The sequence below is a fragment of the Myotis davidii genome, unplaced genomic scaffold (assembly GCF_000327345.1).
Source record: "Myotis davidii unplaced genomic scaffold, ASM32734v1 scaffold135, whole genome shotgun sequence".
Taxonomy (NCBI): Eukaryota; Metazoa; Chordata; class Mammalia; order Chiroptera; family Vespertilionidae; genus Myotis; species Myotis davidii.
The window spans coordinates 7,893,504-7,913,699 of NW_006289813.1; the positions used below are offsets into that span (position 1 = coordinate 7,893,504).

The following is a 20,196-nucleotide window of genomic DNA, read 5'->3' on the forward strand; positions in this document are numbered from 1 at the left end:
CGTAGAACTAAACAGAAAGTAGAATGGGGTCCTTCTAAGCCCCACTGATGGTGTTGGCTGTGCCAATCCAGCCTGGAGACTTGGCCAAGGGTTGGTGGAGCCAGTGACGCTGGAGAGAGGGAGGCAGGGGCCCTCTGCAGCCGCCCAGACGTTTCTTGCTGAAGTTTCCCCATGTATACTGTACCGGAGCACTTACAAACTGGACTGGAAAGTCAAAGGTAGGCCTATTCCACAAGTGATGTGAATGTGAGAAAACCAGAAACCACTTAATTCACTGAATCAGAAAAAATCCACACTGTTGAAGAGTTTTGAGGCTTAATACCTTCAGTGGTTCTCAACCTTCTGGCCCTTTAAACACAGTTCTTCATGTTGTGACCCAACCATAGTTATTTTCGTTGCTACTTCATAACTGTAATGTTGCTACTGTTATGAATCGTAATGTAAATATCTGATATGCAGGATGGTCTTAGGCGACCGCTGTGAAAGGGTCATTCGACCGCCAAAGGGGTCGCGACCCACAGGTTGAGAACCGCTGCCTTAGGTGACTGCCAAAGGCACACAATATCCTAATTTCTTTGTAGGATTTGAAGGAACTCTCCAGCGTGTAGCCTTGTGTTAAGTGGGCCAGAGGGTAACAGTTAGGAGAATGAGCTGCAGCTGTGCCCAGGGTGCTGAATAATGGATTCCTGTCCACAGGGAGCAAAGTCTCAGGTGCCTCCGATAAAGCGCCACGTCCTTGGCTCCTGGTCCTTCCGCGCTCTGGTAAGAAATGCTCCCCAGCTCTGAGGATGAAACAAGTCAGCCATCACTGAGTCAAGAATTTAAAAACCTGCGAAGCTGGAAGTCTATGGAAGCACTGGAACGAATTCAGAGTCCGGACCTGGGTGGGAGGGGCGAGGCTGGCGCACAGATCCGGGACGCGAGTGCCCTTAAGCGGGGACCTCGCTAAAAATGCTCCGAGTGGTACCACCGTCCAGTTGAGGTCGGTGTCAATTACCGGGAGAAGGGGAGAAGCCCGGACGGGAGCGTGAGGGTTCCCGGGTACGCAGGCACTGGAGAGCCGCTGGTGAGGCCCTGGAAGAGCGCACGGTGACCCGACCTGAGGAAGCGGGCGGGGACAGGGACTGGAAAACCCTGAGAAGCGCAAGTGTATCCCACACACGTTCTCCCCTCGATATCCTACGCTTTCATGCCTTTTTTGGATGCAGGAATTAAACGTGCCCGAGTGGAGCCCCTTCCTTTCCTCATGTGCGCTCTGCCAGGCTGACGGAAGCGGTACCCAGAGGCCGCTGGCCCCTCGAGCGACTTGACTCTGGCGTTGCCTGGCAACGGGGCCGCGAATGGATTGGCAGCGTCAGGCCCCGTGACCTTCCCGGAGACTCGCACTTCCTGTTTCCCCCAGAAGTGACGTAACTGTACGCCACGCCTCCAGCAGAGGCGGAAGTGGAGCTACCCCGAGGCGTTCCGTGTCGCCTCTGACTCCCCATTCTAGCCGCACCCCTGGGCCCATGGCCGCTTACCCCTACCGCCCAGGCCCCGGGACCGGCCCAAGCCCCGGCCCACCCGTGGGCGCGGCGCTGCCGGACCAGAGCTTCCCGTGGAACGTCTTCCAGAGGTGAGATCGGGCGCGCGGGCGCTTACGGGACTCCGCCGGTTTCCGCTCCTCTTCCCGGCCTCCTGCCCCATCCCCCCCGCCCGACTGCACTCGGGCCACCCCCGGCCTCTCCGCAGTCTCCTGCTCCCTTTTCCACCTTCTCTTCCCCGTGTCTCCCGGTCTCTGTTCCGCCTCCCCCAGCCTTCCCCTGGCCTCCTGCCCCATTCTTCCCCCACTCCCCCCCCGCTAACTTTTCCCGAGGCCTCCGCTCTGTTCACTCCCCTCCGGTCCCACGCCCTGTGTCCCATTTTGTCTCTGGGCTTCTCCCTCGCCGCAGGCCCCTCCTTCGCACCGGCCCCTCCCGAGGTGTGGCTCAGGCCCTCCGTGGACTTCCCTGGAGCTCTGCCTTCACCCCCTACCCCCTAACAGCCGAGTGCCCGCAGTTGAAAGGCGGGTTCTTGCTCGTCCGGGACAGTCTCCTGGCGATGCTAGTTTTAGATAAACAGAAACAAGACTCTGCTCCAGCGCTATTAAAATGCCAGCAGTCAGGAAAGAAGCTGGAGCGTGATGGCCGCCGGGACAGGTGATCTTTTACCTGGGCTCTGGACCATGGCCGTCCTTCCGGTGAATGAATGAGGAAAAGTGAGTGACTCATTGTCACGGAATGACTTGATTGAGAGAAAGGAACAAGAGAGAAACTGGTGCAGGCATAACTCAGGTCAAGGGATAATCAAAGAGAAAGACCCAGGAAAGGAAAACGAGAGTGAAAAAACGACTAGGCCACTCTGGGGAGAACCGACGTGGGCTGGAGCAGGTGGGGTGAAGGAGCTCCAGAGACTACTTAATCCCCAGCAGAACAAAGTGGGAGGAAGGAACACGCCAGAATTAATGCAGGATGGCCAGTGGGGTTAAACGTTGGTGCTTGCCATGATGTGCTTCTCATACACTGTTCATCACCAGCTGAATTGGTCTTCATTTTGTAGGGTTGATAAAGACAGAAGCGGGGTGATATCCGACAATGAGCTTCAGCAAGCACTCTCCAATGGTGAGTGGGACCTGGCCACCAGCACTTCTGCACTGCAAGCCTGACACCTAACTGTTATTACTGGCACGTGGTGGAGGTGCTTCTGATTTATTTTGTCAAGCGGTTTCTTGGTTGTTGTCAGTGCCACTCCAAATGCCTTTCGGAACGACTGTGTGGATGAGCAGAGGGAAACACTGGCTGAGAAACGCGGGGTGGAGGGTAGGTTTTTGGGAGGGATAGGAAGTTTAGCTTTCTACAGGTATCCTTCAGGTGTCTTGAAGATCATTGAATTTCTTAGGTAATCTTTTCGACCCTCCTGGAGAGGATTACAAAGGTTCCAGAGGCCACCGGACTGTGGGGAGGTGGTCTTGTCAGTGGCAGAATTATAGGCATTCAGCTAGGGATGAGGGTTACAGTCCTTGTGGGTGGTGTGTTGCCAGCTCTCCATGGAGTTGAGTTCTTGCCCATTTCAACTTGATTAATTGGGGAAGTACTATTAGCGTTACACTAGCCCAGGAGAAGACAGAGCACTGAAAACCAGCAGGCTACAGTCCGGCAAATCCTGGGTTAAAACTTCCTGAGTGTTGACCAAAACGGGTGATTTCTTCACCTCATATGTTAATTGTGATCAGATGTTACAGATGTTGTCCACCACAGTGAGAGTGCCCTACTGGCTAAGGCTTTTCTTTTGAGCTTTTTTGCAGTGAGTGAGGACTGATTTGTGATCTATTTGGACATCTCCTTTTGTTCATTTGCTATAAGTTTTGAGAGTGTGGCCCAGGTTTGTGTGAAATCTGTTTAGTTGAGAGTGATGGTCAGATACTCTAAATTGCTGGAAGGGGTGGGCTCGGTGGCATCACGGGGTCAGCCTGCTTGGATTCAAGTCCTGGCTTTACCAGTTCTAGGAATGTGGCCTTGAGCAAGGACTTGACCTTTCTGGATCTGTGTCCCACAGTTAATGGGCCGGTAAATCAAGAAAATGCATGCAGAACGCTGGTGTGAGCCTGGCACAAAGCAAGCCTCCGTGTTGTTGCTGGGATGGGGAATAGTGGTGTTACTGCCACTGTTACTGGCCAAAGAGCCAGCTGGAGCCTTTGATGGCTTTTCTTTTCCTAATGACTGTGATGATGATGGGTATCACCTACTGAACATCCACTGCATGTGGGCACAGCGCTGGTGCACAGCAGGGCTGCCGCTCACATTCCATCTCAGGTTTACTGCTCAGTCAGGCCCTCACTGAGCTGGTGCTGTCCCACCATCTCTCCATGTAGGTGACCACCGAATGCTTCTAGTGCCTCGAGTCCTTGCTCCTTCTGTTTAGAGTGCCGGCCTCTCCTGGCTGAGGTGGACTCCACCCATCCCACCATCTTCAAACCCCTTTCCTCCCACATCAGTGGGTGCCCCCTTTGAACAGCATTTCTTTTTCTTTGATGTGTTCCTTTCTCTCCTGCTCCTATAAACACTTTTGTAGCTGTCTCCTAAATGAGGGCCAGTGGGTTACTGGGTAGACAACGGCGGTTCTTTTCACCCCTCCTTGAGTTCCTGTAGCTGATACAATAGAAGTTATTTTCAGTTTTGATTTTTCTCCCAGGAATGGGCTTTTTTTTTTTAATATATATATTTTATTGATTTTTTTTTTTTTACAGAGGAAAGGAGAGGAATAGAGAGTTAGAAACATCGATGAGTGAGAAACATCAATCAGCTGCCTCCTGCAAACCCCCTATTGGGGATGTGCCCACAACCAAGGTACATGCCCTTGACCTGAATCGAACCTGGGACCCTTTGGTCCGCAGGCCAACGCTCTATCCACTGAGCCAAACTGGTTAGGGCAGGAATGGGGTTTTGTTTTCATATTAGAACTGGACTTTGGGCTATTTCAGAAAATCATTTTTATTTATTGCTGGTGGGAAACAAATTACAGAACAGCATAGCCTCTCACTTTAGTTAGACCTGTGGTTTGGCATGCTCTCTGTTAAAGTCGAGCTGAAACCACCTTGGAAAAGGGCTTTTGTAGGTCCCACACACTGAGTCCTTTGTACAAAAGCCTCCAAAAATGACTGCTCTCAGGACGTGTGTGGTCAGTGGGTTTGAAGAGAGAGAAGGCTGTTCTTGTGCCTTCGTTTTAAAATAACCTTTCACAAACTATCTTGACTTTTACGTGTTTTTTTAAAATTTTCTCTAGTCCCTTTTTTGTGCTTTAAGGTTTGCTTTAACATAAGATATTGATGTTTTTTGAGGAGGCATTTTTAGCTATGCTATAAAAAATAGTAATTCATGTTTTTAAGGTATTTTTACAAAAATAGAGTTCCAGCTATCTTGAGGAGCCCATATTTGAAGAAACGAGACCATCCTAGCAGATAGCCCCTACATTGCATCCCTCTCCTGCCCCAGCCCAGTGTCGTGGGTGATGGTGCTTGTCGCCCAGACGCAGCAGAGGGAGTGAGATTCGCCCCAGCCCGATCTGCCTGCATGGGGATGAGGCTGACTCAGCAGGCTGTTACTCAGAGCCTACACACTCCCAGGAAGGGTCTGTTGGATGATGGCTGCCTCTGGAATGTTCTGACTGTTCAGAGTGTTTTGCCCACTGAAGGCCTTGAGCGCATTGCATCCATTTGCTTGGATAATTCACACTGAGAGTTTGGGGATGGCAAGCACCTGACTTCTCTTGGCAACTGGAGCTTCCGTGACTGATCCCCAAGAGAAACCCCGAACTCCCAGGCTCAGGGGAGCTTCCTTGGTGGACAACACTTCATGTGTGTTGTCAGCAGTTGTCCTGTGTGAGTTCATGGGGGGCTCTGGAAGCAGTGCCTGGTCCCCCCCAGACTTATCCTCTTGCCTTTCCTGGTCTTACTCTCTGTCCTTTTGCTCTAACAAACTGACCGTGAATGTTGTCATCCTAGCTAGTTGTTGAGCCTGAAAGAGGTCTGGGGACCCTCAGTGCAGCCTGTCACATCTGCTCTTCCTAGAAACCCACCAGAGTTTCAGATAGAAACAAGGAGGGTTGGACTTGGGCCGGTCACAGCATTCCTGGTCTCTGTCTTTGGGTGTGAAAACAGGACGATTGGAAGTTGGGATCCCTTTTCCCCTCCAGCCAAGCCTATCTCCACCAGCTCCCACCCTGCCTGGTCCAGAACTGCAAGACACTGTTGGATCTACCGGAGTGGAGTTTACAGTGTTCACCTTAGACACTTGGATTGTTTTCATTTTCATTAATGTAACTACTGCAATGATTGGACCCAGAGTTTCATAGAACAGGTTTCTAGAAGGGGCATTTATCAGATCACAGGGTGTAGGCATTGTACTGTTGGTCAGTCTTCAGATGGCTTTTCAGAAAGGCCATATTTCCAGTCGTAGCTATTTAAAGATGACTGGTGAAATGTGGGATTTTGCTGAACCTGAAGAGGCACCAAAGTCCTCGCAAACCATGCGTTGAACCACATCTGGACCCTGTGGTGCTTCCACCCCCTCCTCACAAGTTCCTCTGGCAAAACAGGCCAGGACAGCTGGACTCTGGGTCTGCGGTAGGGAAGTGCAGAGATCGCCAGTGATGATGGGAAGTCTGTTCCCCCCAAAAAAGATTCCAAGTACTTGGATGTTTGAGTTGTTCCTATGCAAGATGTTATAAGGACTTACCCCTTAACCATCTCTAAAGTCTACATCAACCAAAATTTGTGGTAAATAGGATATAATTTCAAGAAAGAAAACTCTTTGGAGAGTAAAAAGACAGAATATATTATCCCAGAGCAGAATGGGATTTCCCCTGTTGAGAAGGGAGCAGATATAAATTCCTAAACTCATTTATGTACTTGGAGTTTAAGTGGGAAAACACTGAAGCCCCCAGTGATGACTGACCGACCACCCCGCAGATGGCAGCGTGTTCCGTAAGGACACCATTCGTGCAGCATTGCTTCTTAAGGTTTTACTACTGTTCCCAAATTATCGGTGAAATGTTGAGTATTCACCTTACGGGGGAAATAATAGTATGTTTCTATTTTCTTTGGTTGAGATGAAGTTGAGATAAGACTTATACAGTGAACTTACATTTCTATGGAAAAGTCTGACAGGAAATCTATTGCTTCAATTATTCCTGGACACGGTGGTTACTGGGAGGAGCAGATGGGAATGTTGGAATGTGCAGCTGGCAAAGGAAACCTGGGAGAGAGGCTCGCTGGAGGAGAAGGGCTTGTGGACAAAACCCACCTATAGCTGTGTCCTCTGCCTTCAAGTGCTGTTGGAATTGCTTTCTTGGCATTGCAGTGTGATTTCCTGCAGAAACTGTTTAGGTTTTCAGGCTGACGCTCAGGTGCATTTAATGTTTAATATAACTAAAATGTGAAATGTCTGCACATTGTGTTTAGGCTGCATTGTGGGTTGGTAAGCTTTGATGTTGCCTGGGAACCAGGCCACAGAACTAGCACGCAACAAGGAGTCAATTACCTGTTGGCTGTTGTTATTGCCCCTGGTTTCTGTAGAACAGTGGTTCTCAACCTTGGCTACACGTTAGACTCACCTGGGAATCTTTTTAAAATCCTGATTCCTGGGCCTCATCCTCCAGAAATTCTGTTTCTTTGTTACTAATGTCGTGGCCCCACCCCATAACAAAGAAACAGAATTTCTGGAGGACGAGGCCCAGAAATCAGGATTTAAAAAAGATCCCCAGGTGATTCTAATGTGCAGCCAAGGTTGAGAACCACTGCTGTAGAAAGTTAGGTCCCATTTGGTTAACAAGGACGAATGGATGTCTATAGCCTTGGCTCCACCTTCCAGGTCACGTCATTGATTCAGCCCCAGACCCTCCAATCCTCAGGCTCCCCAGCACAGTTGGGTCTCCTGGGCCTGCCTCTCTGAGGTGCGCCATCTGTGCACTCACCACGAGAGTGACTGTTTGCAGCCATATTTAATAGTTTACTTGTACTGCTCTTGTTTAACATTTGTTCCCCAAGCCATTTGCTGACGGCCGGGGTTGATGTGCGCAGTTGGGATGGACTGTGGGTGCAGCCTCATCTCTGAAACCCCTCCAGCTCTGCATAGTCAGCTCAGTTTAGCCCAAACTCACAACTCTTCCCCTGTGGCCACTTAGTCTGCATCAGGTGGAGGGAACAGGGCGGAAGGAAGGGACTCCAGTGGGTGCCTGTGGGTTCTGGCTTCTAGTCAGTGCAGGGTTATCTTCTGTGAAAACCAGTTCAGTGCCTGGAGCCACTAAAGGAGGGAGGGGGCAGCAGGCATGGGTGAAGCAGTGAGAGTCCCCTGTATGTGGAATTTTCCTCTAACAGTTTTCTTTTTATACTGGTTTCCAATAATACTGACTTTTCCTCATACCTTTCTATACATACTCCTGCCTACCTTCCCCCCAAAGGTCTGTGACACCTGCAGACAGGTGCTGTCCAGCACTCATGTGTGTCATGCCCGGGGACAGGTGGCCCCTATTCTCTTGGAAGGACTGGCCTTGTTGGAGTAATGGCCATTGCAGGTGTCTGAAGGGGCAGTCAGAGGTGCGGGCAGAGCATATGGAGTTATCTAAGCGACCTGGATTGGGGCATTCAGTGAAAGCTCCCTGAGGAAGCATTTCACCCAAGGCTTAAAGGGCAGGTAGGAGTTGGGTGGAGGGTGTGCATGCATTTGGAGGGGTACATGTGAGGGTGAGAGAAGCCTGCACAAGCCCTGAGTTGGGTGGGAGTGGCACTTGGGAGGTGCTGCAGTGCCCAGTGTCCCTAAGTGTGAGGCATGGCACCTGCAGACTCTCCAGCCCTCTGCAGCTCAAAGGTCGAGAATGGCTCTCTATGTCCCACCCAGAACTGAAACAGTTGTTTGTGTGTGTGTGGGGGGGGGGGTGTATTTTAAAAGGGGTTCTTTTTATACAAGTCGGGGATGGGCAGAGATACGGCTTTCCCCCCACATTAAAAGCATTTTTTGACTGTTTTTACTGAATGTAAAAATCAATGAAGGTACAAATCTCTTTTTTTTACTTTAGTTCCTGTTTGTTTTCAGGCACCTGGACTCCATTTAATCCTGTGACTGTCAGGTCAATCATATGTAAGTAAGGGCGATGGTGTCATGCCTGTGCAGGCAGACGGGTGGGTTGCTGGTGCAGCGTGTGCTTCCTGCCTTATTCTCCCCCAACTCCAGTCAGGTGTGGGCCTTCATCCCGCCCTTCTGTCCCCTCACTGACTCTTTACTGTCAACTTACATCCGATCGTTCCTTCCAACCCTGAAGATTTCATGAACACACCGGACTGCACGCCCCACACACAGCCCTTATCCTGTGTAACCACTGACTGGAGCCATCCCCAGCTTTTTTATTACATGAAGCGTCACTGAATGTAGTGTACTTCTGACCAAACTGAGAGCATTCAGGATATAGGCTTCCATCATCGCCTTGCCTGAAGAGACACCAAATGACTTATCATTTTCTTTATGGCAATAATTCATACAGTTCTTATATCATATAGTTTAGCCATTTTGCAAATTTTTTAATAGATTTTTTAAAATCCTCACCTGAGGAGTAAGGATATATTTTTTCCCATTGATTTTAGAGAGAATGGAAGGGAGGTGGGAGAGGGAAGAGAGAGAGAAACATCACATCAATTGGTTGCCTCCCACATGGGCCCTGACTGGGGGCAGGGATCGGACCTGCAATCCAGGTATGTGCACTTGACTGGGAATCAAACCTGAGACCATCTGTTGTGCAGGCTAATGCTCTAGCCACTGAACTACACCAGCCAGGGCAGCCATTTTGCAATTTTATGTAAGTGTAGTGGTAGTTCTTTTGTATTTGGACCTGGAATTGGGATGATTATTTTAAAAAATGAAAGGCAGTTCTAAGAAAACATTAAAGCCGGTAGAATCTCTTTCTCATTGAGTGACCTCCACTGGAGGATGTCAGTCCTGGGAAATGGAGGGGGCCCCATGTTCTAGGCCCAGAACTAGGAGCTGGGAGTAAGGGGCACTTAGCTCTGGCAAAATCAGAGCACCCGCAAGTGGCCGTGCTTCTGTAGAACCTACTTTAGTGTAAAGAATCCTTTTTATTGTGGCTCTAATAGTGTGTTTTGCTTCCATTTTCCTTTTCATGGGGGGCTGTGGCTGGGTGACAGGCCCCCTGTCCCACCCCAGCAGAGCTGATCTCACCCCTGACTCAGCCAACGAGCATGATTAGCAGCACTCAGGGCGTTGCCGGCTGAGTCCATGCTGGGGAGGTAACTGCTGCGGCTGTGCTTACTGCTGATTAACATCGGGGTTCCATTCATTGGGCACCACTTACGCTCCTTTTTCCTCAGCGATGTTTGACCGTGAGAACAAGGCTGGTGTGAACTTCAGCGAGTTCACAGGCGTCTGGAAGTACATCACGGACTGGCAGAATGTCTTCCGCACCTACGACAGGGACAACTCGGGGATGATTGACAAGAACGAGCTCAAGCAAGCACTTTCAGGTTTTGGTAATTCACTTACCTTGATTGTGTAGCATGTTTCATTTTGGAACCTAGGTACCATTGAAGTTCTTTTACTTTGTTCAACTTACTGATTTTTTAACCCAGTCTCTGTGAAATTTTTGTTCACATTACACAGACTTATATTTTGTTACTATTGGAGGAGACTTTTATGCATCTTTTAAATGTAGTTTTTCATCCAAAATGAGATAGGGGCTATGCAATCGTTTATCTTTTGTGAATTGAAATGACATCACAAGCACATTGAGAATGTAGCTTTGAAACAATTTAAAGTAAGTGAAAAAGATAGTGTAGGGTAGCATATATTTCATGAAACATCAAAATACACAGAAAGATGATAAAATACCCATAAGTGACGATTCCCTAAGCTCTAGCGCGTATCGAGGGCCTCAGGTAGAACATTAAAATCAGCGCAAGCTCCCATTCTCAAGTGCGTGTCAGGGTGTGCGTGTGCCGTGCCGTGAGGAGTGTGCACATGGTACCTTTCCAGAGTGGGTCAGTGGGCCTCTGATACCCATGCATGGAAGTTAGGATTTTTTTGTAGAGGAAAAACTGAAATGTTGGGGTTTGTTCAAGGTTTGAAGTTACACTGAGATTCTAATTTGAGACAATTTTACTTGGTTTAGTGTTCACTGGGCCCATATTACAAAACCCCTTCTGTTTTTCTTTTTTTAATATATTTTATTGATTTTTTACATAGAGGAAGAGAGAGAGATAGAGAGCTAGAAACATCAATCAGCTGCCCCCATATTTTATTGATTTTTTACAGAGAGGAAGGGAGAGGGGGAGAGGGATACAGAGTTAGAAACATCGATAAGAGAGAAACATTGATTCAGCTGCCTCTTGCACGCCCCCTACTGGGGATGTGCCCACAACCCAGGTACATGCCCTTGACGGACTCGAACCTGGGACCCTTCACTTCGCAGGCTGATGCTCCATCCGCCGAGCCAAACCAGCCAGGGCTCTATGTTTTTCTTAAAAGGCTGCTTATGAATGCCTTCCCGGAGAAAATAAAACTTAGATTATACTGTACTATTTTCTAGGTGTTGCGAGTTTTATAATATGGTTAACATGGTCCTGCCCGCTCCATTTTTCTCTGGCTATGTACACTATGACTATCTTCTCTTCCTATCGCTTTCTTTTCTTGCCTTAGGAGCTCAGACATAGTACCAGGGGGAGGCTGTCTGATGGCACAGGAAGGCTGTTTGGAACTCACTAAGTGTGGTCAGAGTTTGGGCAAGACGTGGCCCTCAGGTCCTTAGAGTTGGAGCTCAGAATGCAACTAATCTTGCTCTGCCCTTACGTGGGAGACTGATGGGGGCCTAGGGAAGCAGCCAGGGGCCTGCAGGCTGGGAGAACTTGGGAGGAGCCCAGATCCTAGGAGTGATTCCTAGCCCTGTGACCTCAGGTATATCACACACACAGAACTGCATTTTCCAACCTGGCGAGGCCCAGAGCCCTCTTTACTCAGTGCTGTGACCACCGGGTCCCCGGCGCTCCTGGTGGGAAGACTCTCAGGCCTCCCTGTCGGGGTCAGACCCAGGGTGTCTGCAGCTGCGGCGGAGCTGGGCAGGCCCAGCAAGACCCCGTCAGGGCTGGCGGCCCTCCTGCTGCCGGCGCTGAGATCCTTCCTGACTGCTGAGTTTTTTCTGGAGAGTAAATACTCTTTCACAGCATTTCTTCAGTTATTCCAAAAAGTTTCTTCCTGTGATTGGTTCTTGATTTTTTTTTTCTAGGGCTTCTCCGAAGCCTTGTTTTCTGTGAAAGGAACATTGTCGTCATTTTCCCATGTTGATTATTTTGGAAGATTTTCTGTTGTAACCTAGGAAATGTGCCACAGAAGCAAAACGTTCCCTTCAGCCTTGACCCCTAACAATATGTATCTTGCCTTGGGTCAGAGGGGGATGATTTTAGCTCAGCAGAGGCTTGAGGGAGTCGGGGTTGAGCACTTCGGTGCCCTCTGACCTTTGTCAGCTCCATCGGGGTGTCCAGGCCAACCTTGGCAACGCTGTGTGACTGACCAGCACACATTCTGGATTTGATAGTCCATTCGTTTAAAAAATTTTATTAGTAGGTGCCATATGCTATGAACAGAGACCTGGAAAGGAGAAGGTGCACGAGGCCCAGCCCTCACTCTCGCCAGCACGGGGTGGAGTTTACTCAGCACTAAGGCCTCGGGGCAGCTCTGCCGGGCCCACCTCCCCTTTCCTCCGCGCGGCCCTGGCGGCCACTGAGCCTGTGCAGTGTTTATTATGAAAACTTTGTGAAAGTGTAATGAACCTTGAACTTATCACTGGTTTCCATCTTTTTGCTGCATTCCCCCCTCCCCCCCCATTTTATGCTAAAGCAGAAAGGTGCTCAGCCACAGGTAAGGATGAGGCAGTAGGCCAGCATTCCAGATTTGAAGGGCGGTCAGTCCCGACCAGGGTGCCAGGCTGTGGGGGCAGGGCCATGAGCAGAGGGCACCTCCTTTTAGTTATTGTTACTTGGGTTTTCACTGGAAGGACCTCGTAGAGAACTGACTGCTCCCAGATTTTGGCCTCTCGGATAAATATTCTTTCCATGGCTTGTACATCATTTATTTTTCTAGTCTGACTTCCTTCACTTTTGTTTTCCCTGCAGTAATATTGAGGACCAGGGACACTGGGAGTTAATGCCAGGGGTGACACAAGTCGCTTCCCTTGTCGTGGATTGTGGAGTTACTGTGTCATTGTTACTATCTTATCTGTCCTTCCAGTCGGGCAGGAGACCATTGCACCCTGAATGGGCACGGCCTTGTCAGTGTGTCCTAAGTTCAGCCCTCACCAGCCTTGGCCGGTCTTACCTGACCATAGGCACAGGTGCTGGTGTAAGATGAGAATCATAGGGCAGGAGGAGTGGCAGCTGTCACTTTCTGACTCATTCGGGCATCCTGTCTTCTACTCAGCTTGTAGGGAGGGAGACCTGGATGTAAGTCACAGGCGTGCAGAGCACACTGGCCACTCAGAAAGGTACCATCACATGCTTGCATGTTTGAATCTTTTCCAGTAAAGTGTTAAGTGTTCATACAGGTAATTAACTGTGAAATTCACTCAGACAGTGGTTGTACATTTCCTTGCAAAGACTGCAGCAAGACTGAAAATCAGTAAAAATATTTTGGCACCTGGATCTTGTCTCCTGACTAAGTAAGAATACCGTGGTCATACAGGTAGTGGGGTGACGAGGGGAGGGCAGTAGGTGTCCTGGTTTAGTTGGCCCCCAGGGGTGTTCCCCATCTTCAGAGCCACCTTCCTCCTGGAGATCTTTTCAAGACACATTTGTGAATTGAAAACGGAATCGGTGACCCTCTGCGTAACATTGGATGAACCTGTAGTGGCTTTGAACTTTGTGAGGCTCCCTTACTCCTTGTAATGTTCAATTTCCTAATCAGTTCATTTCTATGGGGAAATACCTATCACTGAATCTGTTTCCTTAGGTTTACATTTTGTTTAATTGGAAGATGTCAGTGATATTTGATCTTTCAAAACGAGATTCTCTAGTAATGAGTTAACCCAGGGCAGCTGAATTATTCAGAACTTTCATGTCTAGGTTAATAACTGTAATAAAATCTGTTGGTAAAGGGCTTTAAAAAAATCCACCAGAAGATGTTTTTATTGATTTTAGAGAGAGGAAGAGGGAGGGAGAAAGAAAACATCCAAGTGACAGGGAAATATTGATCAGTTGCCTCCCATGAGTGCCTTGACTGGGGATGGAACCCACAACCTTCTGGTGTATGGGATCACGCTCCAGCTAGCTATCGGGCTTTTCAAAATGATCACTGCGCTGCATTCAAGAAACTGGTCCTGGCTGCCCTGTGGGGTGGTCTGTAGAGTAGCCACCTTCCGGAATTCAGATGTGATGCGAACTAGTGAGTTCACGGGATCCTTCAACTCGCAGTGTGGTCCTGCCTCCAGTTACTCCTCCCACTCCAGGGAGGTGCTCTGGCCTGTCAGCCATGGTCACCACTGAGTGACTCGCGTAGCTTACAGTCCGTTGGAATATATGTGTGCTGTGTGTTCCCTCCCCAGCCCAGACCGCTTATCCTGAGCTGTGATAAGAGGCATGTGTCTGAGGCAAGCGGGGCCCTGGAGGAAGCGCCCTCCCCTGGCTCGCTATTTACTCTGATTCCCTTTCAAGGCTACCGGCTCTCTGACCAGTTTCATGACATCCTCATCCGCAAGTTTGACAGACAAGGACGGGGACAGATCGCCTTTGACGACTTCATCCAGGGCTGTATCGTCTTGCAGGTAATTGGGCTCCTCGGAGAGAAAGGGAAGGGCCATTCTGGAATTGGGGATTAGTTCCTGGATCTTCTAAAAGTCTTGTCTTTGGAGAAGTATCTACGTTTTTCTGTTACACTGAGGTGTAAACAGCGGTAGTCTTCCTCCCCCTGCAAATATTATAAAGCAGTCCATTCAGAAGAGGTTGTTTTCCCATAAACAGTGGGTTATTTACTTGTTTACTCGGCTATTTTTGTTGTATTTTCTTTCTGAGGAAATGGGTAAACTTTGCCTGTGGTCTTCCCTCTGTCCTGCCTTCCTGTGTGAGGTGAGCTCTAAGTCCCCAACCTGGCTCCAAGCCCTTGGGTCCTTGTGCGGTGTTGGTGGAAGCCTTGAGTTGCTGACTGCTGCCCGCCCCATTTCCCCACACCTTTCTGAGATGTCCATGCTATGGCCTCACCCTTTCCCTCCAAGAGAACTAAGTGCAGAGCTTAACAAGCTCACCCAGAGACGCCCTCTTAAGACAGAAGAGTCATCGATCCTGTGCTGCTGTTCCCACCCTGTTTCTAGGTCCCTGCTCCAGTTTCTAGGTAGGGATCCGAGTTCCATATATTTTAAGCTTTAGAACTAATAAACTTATATCTTTAAAAATTTTTATTATGACAAATTTCCCCCCAAAATAATAGTAGCAGAGACAGCAGTAAAATGAACCCAGTGTCTCAGATTCAACATTATCACCCATTGCCATTGAATTATTATAACTGTAACCCCCACCCGGCATTACTCTGGAGCAAATTCCACTTAGGGCAAAGAGTGTTTTTCCATTAATATTTCAGTAGAGCCCATCTCTAGAAGATAAGGCATTGCAACTTGAATCTAAGTTGAGGTTCCATCTTGTCAGCTTTAGGATCCACTGAACAGCATGAGGTTTTTTAATGTAATTTGGAATTTTTGAAAACATTCTCACATTTTTAAATTTTCCTGTTCAAATGATAGGTCAGTCAAAAGTGAAGTTTTTCTGATTTCTTTACCAGTGAAGAAGTCTGGTGGGTTGGTCTCTCCAGACCCAGGTTTATTAACTCTTACGCTTCGGATCTCTGGGACAGGAGGGCCTGACCTCGTTCTGCCTCGGGGTCTGTGTGGCTGGGTGACGTGTTAGCAGTTTGAACACCCTAGGAAAGGTGCAGTGTAAAATCTCATTAGGGTCTGTATCTGATTTGCTTTAGAATAAGAACTTTCATTTGAGGTTATGGCCCGTAGTAAATATCTGATCTTTGTATTTCTGCCTAAGCAAAGGTTACTGCATATACTGGTAGCTCAGCAGCTGGGGTGATGCGATGAATCGCCGCCCCTCCCGCAGAAGCTCGCCCAAGCCAGCCACTGCTTCCAGGCAGGCTTCCAGCTATGCCGAGGGCCTCATTGCCAGTTTCTAGTCCCACCCACCCTTCCAGAATGACCCTGAATGCTGGAAAGAGGTGGGACATCGAAAAGAAAACTGCGGGCCATGAGCAAAAAGCCTTGAAAATATATTCCTCCTTCTGCCTCTTTTCGAAAAGGAAAAGGCTTTTCAAAAATTGTTTCTGATAAAATAACATGAAAATTTGTAGAAATCTTGGAAAAATACAATTAAAACATAAAGAAAGATTGCCCAGACCTGCCCGGTAGCTCAGTTGGCTAGAGTGTCATCCTGATATGCCAGAGTTGTGTGTTCGATTCTTTGTCAGGGTACATATAAGAATCGACCAGTGAATGCATAAATAAGTGAAACAACAATTCATGTCTCTTTCTCTCTCTTCCTCTTTTTTTCTTCCTCTCCCTCCCTCCTTTCCTCTATCTAAAATCAATAAATTTAAAAAAATCAAAAGGAGAAAGAAAGATTGCCCATTGTTCTTCAAGCCAGAGTTAAGCCACTGGTGGTTTCTGCCGCTGCCTTGCACACATGCTGGGATGCTCCTGGCTGACACCAAGGGAGCCCTGAGGAGACTGCAGCAGGTGCAGCCCACACGGCCAGGCTCCAGCCTTTCTCCAGGCCCCGCCCTGGGCAGCTGGCTGGGCACCAAGGCCATCATGAACCTGGGCATTGTTTTCTTATCTTGTCATTATAATTCTTCAGAATCTTGTGGTTGCAGCCCTGTCCTCTGGGGCAGCCCTTACTTGAATGTCCCTGCCTTTGAGTACTGGTGGTCTCCTGCTCCTGACCTTACCTAGATGGTCAGGCTTATGAATAAATTAAGGTGGAGCCCTGGGGTGGGGGATCGGCAGACAGGAGGATGTGGGGGGCAGGATGGACCCTGAGCTGGCGAAGGGAGACCTGCCCTTGCATGATGTGCGCTGGCCCTCACCTGCTGGGATCCCCCACATGTGCCTCCCTGTGCTGGTTTTGTCAGGGAATGTGGAAACATGAGTGCTGCTGAAATTGGGTTCCTAAATGTCTTTTTGCCAAATTTATTCTGTTCCTTTAATATCAAGATCTAAATGCCTGTGGTTTTCTTCCTCAGAGACTGACAGATATATTCAGACGCTACGATACAGATCAGGACGGCTGGATTCAGGTGTCATATGAACAGTATCTCTCCATGGTCTTCAGCATCGTATAACACTGGCCTTTTATAAATAGCAACATGACTTACGGAAAAAAAAGACTGAAAATGCCAAATCTCTTACCGTTAGTGAAACGGAGCACAAATGCTGTTGTCTTTATATAGTTAATACTTGGGGACCCAACTGTACATACGTGGATCATCTGATTAACATTTTTGCACTTGTAACAATAGTCATATTGCTATTCAGATACAGACATTTGATTTGGGACTGTTTAATTGTGCCATGAGGTAAGATATGATAATGTTTCAGGTATTCTGCATGTCAAACACTTATCATGTGCTTTTCTATGTAGCTCCAATTCTATAGTGGAAATACTTTTATTAGCCAATAGGAATTTTAAAATAATACAGAACTTGCACAGAAGGCTTTTCATGTGCCTTACTTTTTAAAAGGGGTTTATTGTATTCATTTGAATATGCAAGGTATGCAATAAAGCAATATTCCCCTTGTCCCAGGCCATCTCTGATGTGCTCATGAGGGGAGCTTCAAGGGGCTCTGGACACCTTGAGGTCATTTTCGGTTGTCCACATGACTCACTTGTGGAAATGTGTAGATATAATTGGTCCTCTTACAGGAGTGTGTTTAAATTTCATAGAACAACTTTGAACATAAAAATCCAAATGTAGTTTAGAGGCGTGTTCTTGTCATTTACTAATGATTCACTCTGCCCTGTTATGGTCTGTTTTCAAACATGAAAGTGAAGTGAGTGTGTGATCTGACAGCCCATGACCCTTGGCCCTGCCACTCGTGGAATTGCTTTAGGCTGTTTCTGTCCCTCCCCCCCTTTTTAAAATATGTTTTTATTTTTTTTAGAGAAGAAAGGAGAGAGAGTCAAACATGGTTGTGAGAAACATCGACTGCCTCCTATTGGGGATCGAGCCCATAACCTGGGTATGTGCCCTGACTGGGAATTGAACTGGTGACCTCTGAGTTCATGGGACAGTGCTCAACCAACTGAGCCACACTGGCCAGGGCACTCCCCCCTTTTAAGTGTGCTTCCCAAACCAGAATTTGGGGGACATTGTGTGGATATTTGGGTTCTGGATGGTTGTCAGAAATTGGGTGGCCCTGCATGTCCGTGATTGGGCACCTTGCTGGTTGGGATATGGGTACCTGGGAAGGGTGTGGGTTTCTTATCTGTGGTGCTTGATGGAGGGATGAGGACATCACTGATGAGAATCTGTGGGGCTCGGAGACTGGCCTTGTGAGCTCAGTGCAGGAAGGTCCACAGGGGTCTCTGAGGATTTCGACTCCTTTTCACATTGGGTGCCTCTCTGGATGTTGACACTTGTGACACAGCACCAGCACATGACCCCAAGTTCTACTTTAGTGATGTCAGTCCCCTGACCCCGAACCCCAAATTTGCAACAAGTGGCCTTCAGACCCTAGAACCCACTTGGTAAACCCCACACATCCAGGTGCTCAGGTGACTTCTTGGGTTCTCACAAACACGCTGGATTCAACATCTCCATCTAATCCCATACCCACACCCCCTGCACCAGTAACTTCTGCTGCTCCCCTGTCCCCATTCCCGTGCCACACACTAGGGCCACTGGAGGTGCCTGTGGGTGACACCACTCCCATTGCTCCCTTGATCCCAGGCCTGTAAAGACCCCAAGCTTAGAGTGAGGGCAGCAGGCATCACCACTAGCCTAGCCTCACTGTGCTCTGTGCTTCATCCTCCAAATGCTGGCTTTCCCAGTCCACCCACTTCCCCCACCTGCCCTGCACCTGCGGCGCCTTGGGCCCAGGATTCAGCCTGACTCCCACGAAACTGGAGACTCCTCGAGCTGGTCTTGGAGCAATGGCAGGTCAAGGCCTTGGTAAGACACCTTCCCCCAGGTACACGGGCTCAATCTTCAAGGATCACTCGATGCCATACAGGCTGGATGCTGAGAGACCTGTTCTCACACTGTGCCAGCCACTGAGGAGATTGTATGATGTCAAACGGGATTAGGGAAGGGGAGACGGACACTTACAAAGAAAAGATCGAATTGTAGGTGAGTTAAGGTCTCATCTTCCCTCACTGGCAGAGAGAGCAGTTCCTGTATGAAAATAGTGTGGGCTTCTCTGCAACTCATAGGTGTATGGTGCAGATTCATGTAAGGTACAGATGTGCTCAGGTGTATGATGCAGATACTGAGGTAAGGTACAGGTGTGTGGTGAAGATACTATCAGGTATGTTACAGATGTGCTCAGGTTTGTGATACCAATACTCAGGCATGGTACAGATGTGCTCAGGTGCTGATACTCAGGTAAGGTACAGGTATGTGGTGGTACTGTCAGGTAAGATACAGATGTGCCCAGGTTTGTGGTAGATAGTCTCGGGTATTTGATACTGATGCTCAGGTGTGTGGCACAGACTTCTCAGTGGGAGTGAAAGGTTTTGGCCAGTGGAGGCACAGTGAGGAGTCGGGGACACGGGGAACGTGGGGGATGGTTAATGGGGAGGTGTTGGGCAGCCACTGAGGGCTAGGGTGGGGGGACACAAGCCTGCTCTCTGGAAGGCCAGAGAGGCAGGTCAGCTTTGGGAGGAGGGAAGAGGTCCTGCTGGAGGGCAGGGCTACCTGAAGGGTGGTGAGCAAGCCCTGGCAGACTGGCCGGAAGGTAAAGGACACCAAACGCAGCCCACAAACAGTCTGCCACATGGGGGCAGTGCAGTCACACCTCGGACTCCAGCCACCTCGTTCTGACTTGCCATCATGGAATTTACAGCAGCTACTGAGAAACCAGGGACAGTGGTGGGGAGGCAACAGCACCCTGGTAGAAACAGACTTTTGCAGCGTTACATTCATCGCGTTGCTTTGCTCAAGCTGCACCTGATCCACTTGGAGTCAGGTGTTGGGAGAGAGGAAGCACTGTCGGCAGCTGGCCTGGCCTGGCAGTCACGGAGGCTAAGCCAGGCAGGCTGCTGAGGCCACCACTGTACCCAGTCCCTGTCCCCTGGTCCCCTTCCCTTTCCCCGTAACTCCTCCCTCATCCTTCACCCCACCCCCGTCGCCTATCCTCAGTCCCAAGTCCCCTATCCATCCCCGTCCCCTGGTCACGTGCTCTCATGACTTCCTCTCTTGCCATTTGAACATGTGTTGACCCAGCTCCTAATTTGACTTTCGGATAAATGAACAATCTGCCCAAGACTCCTGTGGTTCCCCCTCAGTTCTTCATGAAGAGCAGTCAGGACACCGGACCTTGGCCACCACCCAGTTCACCACTGAAGTCACTTTTGCCAGCTGGGAGAGTCACCTGTCCCAGTCTAGGTGAATCTGGCCAAGGAGGGGAGCAGGTCGGGGT

At 49.0% G+C, this 20,196-nt stretch overlaps 1 protein-coding gene across 6 annotated transcripts; it reads left to right on the forward strand.

Moving 5' to 3' along the window:
* The first annotated feature begins 1,406 nt into the window (after positions 1-1,406).
* PDCD6 (programmed cell death 6) lies at positions 1,407-17,535 on the forward strand. 6 transcript variants are annotated; one of them, XM_015563085.1, is made up of 6 exons: positions 1,407-1,615; positions 2,578-2,639; positions 8,607-8,651; positions 9,893-10,051; positions 14,219-14,328; positions 16,167-16,730. In XM_015563085.1, the coding sequence occupies exons 1-6, from the start codon at positions 1,509-1,511 to the stop codon at positions 16,260-16,262; spliced, it is 579 nt and encodes a 192-aa protein (XP_015418571.1). In that variant the 5' UTR covers positions 1,407-1,508; the 3' UTR covers positions 16,263-16,730. The 6 variants fall into 6 exon arrangements, with proteins under 6 accessions (XP_015418571.1, XP_015418574.1, XP_006762510.1 ...); XM_006762447.2 differs by lacking the exon at positions 16,167-16,730 and adding an exon at positions 16,800-17,535 and having other exon boundaries at positions 1,411-1,615; XM_006762448.2 differs by lacking the exon at positions 16,167-16,730 and adding an exon at positions 16,800-17,535 and having other exon boundaries at positions 1,411-1,615; positions 9,893-10,045.
* Positions 17,536-20,196: the final 2,661 nt, after the last annotated feature.